General features: G+C 45.0%; 1 protein-coding gene across 2 annotated transcripts in view; it reads right to left on the reverse strand.

The window, feature by feature from the left end:
• Positions 1-12,325, reverse strand: part of CREBBP (CREB binding protein) — a 132,133-nt gene that overhangs the window by 42,753 nt on the left and 77,055 nt on the right. For both annotated transcript variants that reach the window (XM_060031649.1, XM_060031650.1), the window contains exons 4-8: positions 11,897-12,137; positions 10,449-10,562; positions 2,075-2,317; positions 562-664; positions 88-234 (exon numbers count right to left, since the gene is read on the reverse strand). In XM_060031649.1, the coding sequence (XP_059887632.1) occupies positions 88-234; positions 562-664; positions 2,075-2,317; positions 10,449-10,562; positions 11,897-12,137 (848 nt within the window). The remainder of the gene's footprint in view (positions 1-87; positions 235-561; positions 665-2,074; positions 2,318-10,448; positions 10,563-11,896; positions 12,138-12,325) is intronic.

Consider the following 12,325-nt stretch of genomic DNA (forward strand, 5'->3'; position numbering starts at 1 on the left):
CATCGATGAAACTGCAAAACTGTCACATCGCCATCAGTCACAAAATGTTTCCATCACATGTGAATAATGGGCGAGGTGGCCACGTACAGTTTATGCACTAGATGGCTCCGCAGGTCCTGAGTGACATGTTCGTGCCAGCCTTTCCGAACGCCAGTGCTGGAAGGAGGTGCTGCTGTGGGTATAGTGCTGAGGGTTCCAATGTTTCCAGAGTTTGAGCCGTCATTGATCAGTGGGCTAAGGAAAGAGTAAGATTTATCTAACTAAGGTTCGTCAACCATATGGAACTTTAAACTGTATTGGAAGGAGGGAAGGAGGGAGGGAGGAAGGGAGGAAGGAGGGAAGGAGGGAAGGAGGGAAGGAGGGAAGGAGGGAAGGAGGGAAGGAGGGAAGGAGGGAAGGAGGGAAGGAGGGAAGGAGGGAAGGAGGGAAGGAGGGAAGGAGGGAAGGAGGGAAGGGCGAGCATCACACATTTAGAAAGAATCAAGAGCTTCCCGTGGTTACCAGCCCACTTTCACATGCAACTGTCACTCAGATCGGAGCCAAATGAAACACGGGTCTTACTTTGTGGCCCCAAGGGAAGTTGGAAGAGCTGATTCTGAAATCAAGTTTGGTGGCTGCTGATCTGTTGTTATTCCTCCTGCTGGAATGTTCATTGGGTTATTTCCTTGAAAGAAAGAAAGAAAAGAAATCAACCAACTCCTGAACTATAATATACACTTTAAAGTCCTGATAACAGATAAAAAAAAAAATCACATATAAATAAATGATTCTTATAAGTTATAATAATAAACGCTATGGCAGGAACTCTGGGAGTTATATTTTCAACAACGGTGATCAAGTTGTATAAATTCAGTTGCAGTCTCCTTCCCACTGCACTTTATAACTAAAGAAAGGCATTTCTATGGAGGCTGACTGGCATCATGAGTGCTCTGTGGCTGCAGAAAAAAACCAGAAATGATCCATCTGCAGATTCAAATTTTGATTCTGGCTTCATTAATATCATGACCTAAACAAGTAAGCTAACCTGTCACATACATGCTCATCATCTTTTTTTTTTTTTTTGCATATCAGAAGGTAAAAATCATAGAAATTTAAGTGCAGGTGAAGAAGATAAAAGGTCAACTTATCTACAGTATCCATTCTAAAGTAAGAAAAAGGTGAGATACAGAGAAGTTAATAGTCTTGTTCCAGATTATATCACCAATAGGAGTAGAGTTAGATTATAATGCAGGTTTCAGGGCTCCAACCCAGTCTCCTAGCCAGCAGGAGTTAGAGGTGCATTAGGGTGATTATTTCCCAAAACGCAACAGATGAGATGTCTTTAACTGGACATTTTTAAGGTTAAAATATTTTATTAGGAAAAGAAAAAAACTAGCACAACAACCTTGATTTAACTTACTGACATAACTGTTTGGCTTAAGTCTGAGTTTAAAAGGACTATGCCAATTTGAAGAGAAACATTAAGGAGACACTATGCAGAGATGGCAAAAACTGTGGAGAGATGTGACTGAATGATGAAACACTGGCAATTAATGGGTTGAGATGACACTAGGAAACACTAATCCATGGAGAAGTCTGAGACAGAAGAGATTTTCTGAGATTCCTGTTAACCTCCTCATGTCCAGGCTGGTCACCTCCAGCCATGAGGTAGCCCATAACCAAGACGTGCTAAGAGCTGTACCCACCTTCAGGTTCTTTGTCAAATAAATGGTCTACTCAGAGTCAGTGCAAGTGGTACAACCCTAATTCTAACTTGTGAGATTCTGTATTCTGAGCCATATGAAACGCCCTTATGAAAACTGTCCAGACAGAAGCAACAAAAATATTGGTTCATTTGCAAATGCTATTCATTTTACAAGCCTGTAGCATCTTCTGTGCACCCTACACTTTAGCCTTTTCCTGGAAGTTTTTTATTTCAATCATTTAAAAGATACCATCACCATAATATATATACATATATTAACTTGAATTTAAAGTAAAAACAGTAACTGAAAACAGCCTTGGGTTCCAGGAAGACTTGTCATTCCCAATGCTGCATGTGGACAAAGAAATTCTTGAGAGTTCTTTCACCTACCCAGGGTGTTGAGAGTCCTCATCTGCTGGTGAGTTTGAGGCTGTGCTGGTTGCTGGCCAGGAACCTGAGGCTGCAGCTGCGTCTGGGGCTGGTTCAGGTAGGGGAGTCCAAGAGCAGCATACGCTCGTTGCATGGAGCTGGGGTCTATGGGATTTGGGTTACTTAAAGAAGTGGCATTCTGTTGGCCTGTGCCAACAGAACCAATTGTGTTTTGAATTCCACTAGCTGGAGACCCCAGGATGGCTATAACAACAAACAGACAAACAAAAAAGATAAGTAAAAGGGAGAAGTCCACAAATGATTTAAAAACTACTGAAAAGCAAGTAAAATTTTATCAGAAGACCACCTATGTATGTCACGAAACACTGGAACAAGGCTACCAAGAAAGGAACTGTGCAGACAGAAGGATCCCATTCTATTCATCTATTCTGCACAGCAGTAGTTGAAGAGCAAAAAGCTGAAGAAAAATTCAAGTTTCTATGTTAGAAAACAACAGACCACAAAGTCAGTGATTACCTAATCAAAGTCCTCATGTATTAAATCTAGAGACTCATAAGAAGTCGGTTCTGGGGAAATAGAAAACGTGTAACAACAGAAAGTTTCGGATTCTTTGGGGGTCATCAGCCACCACTGAGATGACCTAAGGAGCCCCCCCCTGCTGCCGCTCTCCCAAGTCCTTTACTCCTCACCTGCATAGGTACAGAAGGATTAACAGAAGGAGCAGAGGTGATACCTAGTTGGTCAGTTTTGTTACTTATTAATAACTTGAGATCTATGACATGACCTTCCAAAAAACAAAAGTGCACTTCCTTGAAACTGCAGCGTACAGTGACCAGGTAACACCACACCTTTCTCTCCTACGAGTTTCCTATGCAGGAGGACACCATGCTGAGCTCTCTGCTATGTGAAGCTGTTCGAGAAATGCTGTACTTGACAGAGTGACTATCTAGCTGAAATGAGTGATGGACCGAGGCTTGGTGTCCCCTCAGCACCGCTGATACTCAGAACTGAGTGTCAAGATGCTCAGCCTCGGCAGCCAACCTCGGCTCCCATGGCCTGGCCTGGCCTGAGGCTGGCTCGCAGGGTGTTCTTTCCAGCTACCCTTCTTCCTGCCTGATCCCCGGAGACTAAAGGAAAAATCTGTGGCAATATAAAGAGTCCCATTCCCAAGGGCTTCAAAGCTAACAGAGATGGCCCCAAACATCCATCCGTCCGTCTGTCCATCCATCCATCCATCCAAATGTCCTCCTTTGCTGAGCACTCAATATATGGCAGAAGTTTTATGTCATACCATTTATTCTTATTCTTAAGATCTCCTTTCTTTCCAACTTCCCAAAGCTTTATAGTCATGTCATAAACAGCAGCTTATAAAACTGATACTATAACATATGCTCTCTGATACATTAAAAAACACTATCACAAAGCCTTTCTTTAAAATTCAATTACCTTATGTGTAATAACAATATTCTCACATTACCATCAGTGCAACTATAACATAAACAACTCAAATACTTAACAGAGTAACTTAATTAAACCAAAATGTGTTAAAAAAAAACCCCAAAACTTGATAATTACACATTCCATACTATTAATTTTTCTAATAAGGATATTCAGATCTCAAACTTATTAATGCTCATTGGACACAATTACACACACCAAGCACCTCGTTATTATAAATGAAAATCAGTTCCCAAGGTACACTTTATGACAAGCATGTAGCTGAAATAAGTCATGTATAATACCTTATAAAAGTGTTTTTTTCCTAATAGCTAATACTCCACAAAACTTTAAACACATGACACTGTACTCTTGAAACTGACATGCTAAATTTTCTAAAAGAACTATGATGTAAAAAGGAAAGTGATAATGGTAGGATGACTTATTTTTCTATCACCTTGTGGTATAAGAAAGAACAGACACAGACTACGTTGATACACATATTGATCAATTGTGGAGGGAGAGGAATTTAAAGAAACAAGGTGTACGTGGCCTTCCATTTCTGGGTGAAGCTGCATTAGCGACCACTTCTTCCTGCTATTATCCATTTGCGTCCACACTTCCCCAAATGCCATCCTTTTAGCCAAAATTCCACATCCTAGGACAAATGCCATTCCCAAGCTCAAGGCCACTTATGGGGCAGCCAGCATGTCTCGTGGAAGCTGCTGACAAGGTCAATGCATTTTTTGTTTGTGTTACATTTATGTCCTAAATGTAAACATTACTATATTTTTTATTTTAAAAGAAAACACATCTATCTGAAGACAAGCAAGCATTTGGTAACTGACATTTCTAACAATTTAGAGACAAAGGAAAACAAAATACAAACAAAAAGCGTCTCTAACATACACGCATGGCCCAATTTGAGTCCAAATGCTGCTATGAGATAACACAAATTATCTCATAAGGGTAAGGGAACACAGGCATTTCCTATGGGGGTGACAGCTGATGGAAAGGGGTAAAAGCGCTAGATGCTCTAGCTCTCCGTGAACATCCTGCTGGTGTCTTGGGCAGCAGTTAAGTCTTCCCTGAATTCCCCCAGTGTCTCCTGGGCCTCTGCTTCTCTTTGGGCATCTGAGCTTCCTGCACTCTCTCGCTCACTCATTCACTCAACTTGCTGCACAGACTGCGTACAGACTGGATGTTGGGGACTCTGCGAGGCTCCGGGATATGCACTCACAGAGCAGAGGGTCTGATGGGAGAGCAACAAATTTATCTGATAATACTGACAAATGTAAGGCCGCAGCTCTGGACCCCATATCAGATTCAATGGTGCTCATCTCCTCTTCCCTGCACGTTCCCTAAAGGGTGGACCAGTGTGCGACGCATCTGGATTCCTCCCATGTTGTGGCGCCCAGCACAGGGAAACGAGGTGCAGGTGAGCTGCGGCAGTATAACAGGTGCCCTCCCAGCACTGAGGGCTTTAGGGCCGAACAAAAATGAAAGGAGTGCTAAAACAGCAAGGCTTCATTCATCTGGTATCATTGAGAATACAGCCTGCTGTACTGATGTTTGCCCCCCCCCCCTTTTTTTTTTTGGCCATGCTGCAAGGCTTGTGCAATATCAGTTCCCTGACCGGGGGTGATCGAACCTGGGCCCCCACAGTGAAAGTGCAGACTCCTAACCACTGGACCACCAGGGAATTCCCATTTACCTCTTTAAATGTCAAAACCTCTTGTTCTTTTTACGATTTTTACATCATTTTCTTTCTTAGAGCTCAATGCTATGTTTCATACACAATCAATCCTTAGAATATCACATCACACAATGTCTCAATACATCTCAATACAGTGTGGGTTCCTCTCCCTTGAGTATCAGTCGGCATTCCTGCTACATCAAAACACCCCCAACCCCTCCAATGACCCACCGTTCCCCTTCTGTTGCAGCTATACCAGGAGCCCACGACTTAGGAAATAAAAGGCCAAGTTTCATAGTTGGCTCTGCCCAGGACTCACCCACCACTTTTCAAGGCAGTCCTTCCCCAGTGAGCACAAAGCCTCACGGAGAGGGTCCATGTACGCTATACACTGCTGCTTTGCAACATTCAATTCACCAGAAGTTCCAGTCCCCCCAGTCATTCTCAATAAAACTGTGCTCAATTTGTAAATCCAATGAAAACGGACACACTGAACTCCAAAGCTTTGTGAGGTTGGTGGGGGACATGCCACGGAGCAGGCAAAGCATCTACTACCTGGTCATCACTTAGATTTCCACTGAAAAAGCCAAGCTGAAATTTACTCAGACCTGCAGACGTCTCTGCAGAGCTGCTCCCACAGCACAGGGCTTCACATGCACTGTGCACCAGGACCCCCCCTTCCTCTCCAGCATCTTCATGTGTACAGCACAGGGCACAATGACAAAGGGGAACACCTGAGCCCCAGGGCCAGGCCTCCCATCACAGCCACCAACAAGCAAGAATGCACGCCCTGCAGCAGGTTTTCCTCAGAAGCCAAAGACTCAGAAGTGGCAACCCTGTGTCTCCCAGAAGAGCAAGGACAAAGCTATTCCGATGAAGTCTATCACCAGCGAAGGTTTGGTACTTAAATCAGGGCAAACAAGCCCAATGCTCTGTCCCTACAGCCAGAGGCTACCATGCCCGCTTCTGCTCCCCGCCCCTACCCGAGTGAGGGCTGTCAGAGGTGGCTGAGGGTCTCTGGGGAGCCCTCAGGTGGAACAGGCGGCCATCCCACAAGTGCTCGCTGACCACCAGGCAGGCATCATGAGGGCACGTTTTAAGGAAGACTCAACACCCTGAAGGAATGCATTTCACACAGAGGGGTCTAAAGTTGGAACACACAGCAGGGCCAGATAGTGAGCATCAAGCCAGTAGAGTTATTCAAGTCACAGGTCTGGGGACTGCCGACTGAGACCCTGTGGAGGCTCACGTCGAGGTGCAGCCCAGGGCCCAGGCAGCCCTGGGCAGTGAGTGGGCTGGTGTGGCTCTGGGGCTGACCCTGGGGCACCCATTCTGACAGTCCTGGTCTGAGTTGGGAAACCCATGGTTTCCCCCAGAGAACAACTCACACCTTCTCAAAAGTTCCAGAACAGACACTCTGCCCTTCAACGCATTCAGAGCAGCATGTCCCGATCACCTGGGAATTTGTTAAAATGTAGTCTAGTAACACAGAAGGTCTGGGATGAGGTCCAATTTTCTGCATTTCTAACACACAACCTGGGGGTGCCCGTGCAGTTGGTCTGAGGACCACATGCTGAGTACCAATAACCCCACTGATGAGGCAACATGAATTCAAATAGAGAATTCGGTCATGTGTTCCCACAGCCCCTGTCCCCGTTGCCACCCTGTACAGTACTGGAATTTACTGGGAGTCAGATGCCAGGACTGACATTAGGTATATACCTTGCAAAGTCCTAATTATTCAATAAAATCTGATTATCTCTATAAGGGATGGATAACTCAAGATCAGTGATTGCAGAATCTCTTGAAAACAACTCAAGGAAAAATTAAACAAAATCTCAACACAGGCCAAAGAGGTCTGAGTTTCCTTTCAATGACCACTGTGTAGGCTCCACAGGTGATTCTGGCAGGTTCTCTCAATAGAGACATCAGTGAGAGAAGTTAGATAAGTAGGATGTGTGCACCAGGTAGGGTGAGCATCTGTGGGAAAACCTGCCTGGAAAGCACAGCCTTGGTGGACACAGGTGTGTCTCAGTCCCCAGGGGTCCTTACCACCCACTACAAACCTTACTATAGCATAGGAACCTCTGAATCCAGTCAGATCTGTGCCCTTGCAGGCATATCAGCTGTGCTATCTAGAATGCTCTTCCATTGTTATTTTATTGAAATTGGGCTTTGCCCAGCCCCACCCTCCAGCATACTCTGATCCTCCCTGCCAGGACTGCTTATAATACTGACTTGCCTCTACCTCACTCCTCTGACTGATGCCACCGTCACATCATTTTCAATGTACAGCTGACCCTTAAACAATATGGGTTTGAAAAGCATAGGTCCACGTACACACAGATGTTCTTCAACAGCAAATATGACACCCACACACTGTCATCTGCAGATGCAGAACCAAAGACACGGAGGAACCAAACTGCCAATGCAGTGGGAAGGCCGTGGTTTGACTGACTGATTTATGCTGCGCTGGGTATTACCTGTGACGCGTGGGATCTTTTAGTTACGGCATGCGGACTTCTTAGTCTTGGCATGTGAACTCTTAGTCGCTGCATGCATGTGGGATCTACTTCCCTGACCAGGAATCGAACCCAGGCCCCCTTCACTGAGAGCGCAGAGTCTTACCCACTGGACCACCAGGGAAGTCCCGGGCTGTGGATATCTGACTGTGCAGAGGTTTGGTGCCCCTAACCCCTGAGCTGTTCAAGGGTCAACTGGATATATTCTAACAGTGGAGCTGACTCTCAGCTGCTAGAGGGTCAGATACACAGTTCCTCTCTATTGCCTAAACCCCATTTCACACATGATAAGCACAACTTGCTTCAGGAGAGGAGGAACAGCAACAAACATTTACAGAAAAGATATTGCTGCAACTTTCTCACTCAGCCTATCAAAGTCCTTTGTACTCACAAAACTATAGTGCTAGGGCCAAAGGAATAGACTCAGAGCAGAAACGTAATTTGAGAAGCATGTAAAAAACCAAAAACAAACAAAAAAAAGAAAGCACTTTCATTTCTTTCATGAAAATTTGCCAAAACCTTGCACAAAGTTAGTCTACACCTTCTCTGTGACTTTATATTATAAAATCACTCTGGTAACACCTTACATTATGACTAGGAGAAACACTGTGGTTTACCACTTCTGAGAGCACGCACTGGATCAATTGTCACAACAGTCAGGCAGTTATAAGGAGTCTAAAAAAAAAAAACCCCACATTCATTTTTCTTTTTTTTTTAAAACAAAAACCACACAAAGTGTTTCTTAAAAAGAGAAATCTTTACAATTGTCATGGCAATACATATTAAAAACCAGAAGAGCTCAGAAAATCCACAGCCCCAAATTGAAAGTTAAGAACAATGTCTTAATTCATTACTCACGGAATTAATACTGTACAACCACAAATTCGACAAATGAATATTCTGGCACTTAAAACGCCTACTGGGCTTCCCTGGTGGCGCAGTGGTTGAGAGTCTGCCTGCCAATGCAGGGGACACGGGTTTGAGCCCTGGTCTGGGAGGATCCCACATGCTGTGGAGCAACTGGGCCCGTGAGCCACAACTACTGAGCCTGCGCTCCGCAACGAGAGGCCGCAACAGTGAGAGGCCCACGCACCGCGATGAAGAGTGGCCCCCGCTCGTCCCAACTGGAGAAAGCTCTCGTACAGAAACGAAGACCCAACACAGCCAAAAATAATAAATTAATTAAAAAAAAACAAAACACGCCTATTACTGAAATACATCCTAAAACACAAGAAACTAACCATCACAACATACTAGTTAAAAAAAATGTTTTACACTAACTTGAAGGAAAACCAGACTGCATTCCACTAGAACTACTGTCCCAAATATCTGGTTCTAGAAGACCCAGACTCCTAGATCTTTACTTTATATAAGAGATGTCCTGGAAAATTGTGTATTAATTCAATTTTTGGTTAATCAAAGTATAATTTAACTGATTTAGGAAAGTGACTTTTAAAGGAAGCTTAGTATGACCCCTTCTGCAGGGAGGGAGGGAGGATGACAGGCCTGTGGCCCTGGACCATCTCTCCTGTGCCGTGGACACCCAGCCACGTGGGGCAGGCTCGTGAGGGACCCTTTTGGAAGGAAGGAGCTGGGCTTGTTGAGGAAAGCATGTGGCCTGCACAGTGCTCTGAGGAACAGTGTGCTTGTCCATCTTTCCTTGTGCCACATGGAAACAACCAGAAAGAAAAGCAGCACATGTTCTGCAGGCAGCAGTGGGGTCTGAGGCAGGTGATCGAGAAGAATGAGAGTAATGAACACATAACGACAAACAGGGGAGGCTGGCAAGACAGCACAGATGAGGTGGAGGAAGATGAAGACGACGGTGCTGGAGTCACGGGGAGCAGCTCCAGCCCAAGGGGTGACACAAGATTCAAGGGCACGGCCTATCTGCCCAAACTGAGGGACACACCCAAAGACCACAGTTTCACCTTGGAAATGACAGGAAGGGACTTAAAATTCGGGAGAGATGCTCATCCTTTCCCTGCTCTGATGCCTACAGGGAGCCCCTGGGAGCCACACACAGGCCTCCTAAGCAGGGCGCTGCTTAGCCGATCAGCTAAAGGCTACAAAGATCGACTGGAAAGATGACAAAACGATGGGAATGATCAGGATGCAGCCAGTCCTGGTGCAGAGACTCTCGATTTGTGCTGAATAAACTGTTAGTTATGCAACTAGATCTGGGAACTGCATCTCCAAGGAGGAAAACCTCCTAAACATCTACACGTGGGATTTTACCCTGACCCCCTGACTCTTCTAGAAAACGGAGTCCTCAAAACTTACTTTAGAGTAATTCCAAAAGAAGTGTCCAGTCTACTCCACCCCTCACCCCGAAGTCGCCGCCATTATAGTGACATGACACTCAAATCCTCAGATACTGAGTATCTGTCAAGAAACATGAAGAGTCATCATGTTGGCTCTTGGCTCTCTAAACAAAGTGACGCCCCTCTTTTGCACTAACTGCTCTGCTGTGACCAATTCTAGTGCTGGAGGTGGAGGGTGGGGGGGATTCCAAAGCGACCATGTCACTGAGCACATGGAGGACCTGCCTACTCGCTAAGCTGAGCTTCACCCTCAGGTCTCCATCTTGGTACCTCTGCTCCCACTATACTTTGCGGTTAGTAGTTTCTGCCCTGCTTCCTACCTACTCCTCTGTATTCTCTTTAGAAATAGCTTATCATCTCATCGCCAAGCTTCTCTACCCCCAATGCTCACTTACTTTGTTGGTTTCGCTTGTCACTGGCATTTTTCAAAGGGAGGCAAACAGGACAGTCATGTCGTGTGCAGTTCTTCCAATGAGAGATGATTTGTCGTGAAGATGCACAATGGGCAACTATGACCAGAAAAACAACGAGATGTTATTTTTCTATCCAAATTGTCACGCTTTCAATTACACCTAAATTATAATGCCAGCTTCCATAAAAAAATGGTAACAAGTGTAACCACAGCACAGTGCAGGCAGTCCTCAACTTACAAACAGGCTATTTTCCAAAAAGTTTGTAAGTCAACTACTGAGAGTTCCAAACAAAAACTTCCCATAGAAGCAATGTTATGAATGATGGTGAATAAGGTTCAGCCCACAAATCAAAAACAAAACAAAAACTACTTGCCCTGAAATACTGCACAACTGGAATGAAAGGCAGAACAAATAATAATTCTGCGATGTCACTATTTACAATAAAAATTTTACATTATGTTTAAGCATGAAACCATCTAAATACTATAGCTGAAGAAATACAGACAGAAGCAAATGAGAGGTCTGTGGAGACTCTGAAGGGGACGCTGGGCAGTTCTCAAAGTACTTGAGAGGGCAGCTGTGCCTGGTCCCTCTTTCTTTATTTTTGCTTCCATGTGAAGGTGCTGTCACTTCTTTCTAAAGGTCTAGCATGACCCTCCTCTGCTTTTCCATCAGGATCAGGGTTACACCTGGGACTCACAAATGTCACAAGGGAAAGAGGGAGATCAGGGACAGACTCTCCCCAAGGTTTAGGAGCACAAGTTTGAAGAGAAGAGAATAAAGAGTAAAGGGAAGTAGAGTTGTTAGTAAGAAGCAGTCTCTTCGGGAGAACTGGGGTGTCTGCTATAGAAGAGCAGGCGGCGGGGGTGGGGCACGTGACTCGCCTGAGTCCTCCTCCTGGAGGGGAAGGAAGGAGAGGCAGGGATGATACAGTGCATAGTTCCCCACGTCACAGACAGTCACCCAGGACAACTTCACCAGTATCCCAATGAGTCTCAAGACGAAAAGGTGGAGGAGCAAGGCAGTGGGCCCCTGGCAGTGTGGGCACACAAAACGACTGCAAGACAGATGCTCTAGGTTCTGGGAAGGGCGTGTGCATGCGTGTCTGTGTGTGAGCTACACTGTCCAAAAGAAAACCGTGATCTAAACAGTTATGACAAAGACAGTGTCAAGAAGGGACAAAGGTCTTCCATGACACAGGAAGGCAGAAAAGAACAAATGCAGGGCACAGCCCCAGCCAGCAGAAGTTCACAGAATATCATAAAACCAAATCGCCTTTCTCCTCAGCAGGTAAGTGTCCAGAGGCATCTGACTGGTCGGCGTGTGGGGACGTTGGTGGTGGGAACCTTATTAACAAGAGAGGTGCCTGAGAATAATAGGCAAATTTCATCCTAAACTCTGCCCCCAGGACTTCAGAAAATGGCACTTACCTTGACAGGCTTTCCCAGCCTGACAATGTGTCATGTGATTCAAAACATTTTTCATGGTTCGACAATGTGGGAGAGAGCAGGCCCGAACCTCTCCATTTGCTTGTTCTCGCCTCTGACATTTATGAGCGTGAAGCAGTAGAACCAGCTGCTGCTGTATCAGTTTGCGTTTTTCAGGATCTGCAGTAGGGCCCGTTGCAATTGCCTGTGTGGGTCCAATTCCCACTGATGTTTGCATCTGAGACTAAAATAAAACAAATAAAAATATTTTAATAAGCTTTCAGAGTTCCAATTCACGTTCATTAATTATTTTTCAAACTAATGTTAAAGCTGATGGATAGTATCAGCCACAGAGAGAAGGCAGCTGGTGAGGTTCTCTTTAGCTCATTGGCAACTTTAAGGAAGATCCAGAGGCACAGAAATAAACCAACT

The sequence above is a fragment of the Delphinus delphis genome, chromosome 15 (assembly GCF_949987515.2).
Source record: "Delphinus delphis chromosome 15, mDelDel1.2, whole genome shotgun sequence".
NCBI classification, from domain to species: domain Eukaryota; kingdom Metazoa; phylum Chordata; class Mammalia; order Artiodactyla; family Delphinidae; genus Delphinus; species Delphinus delphis.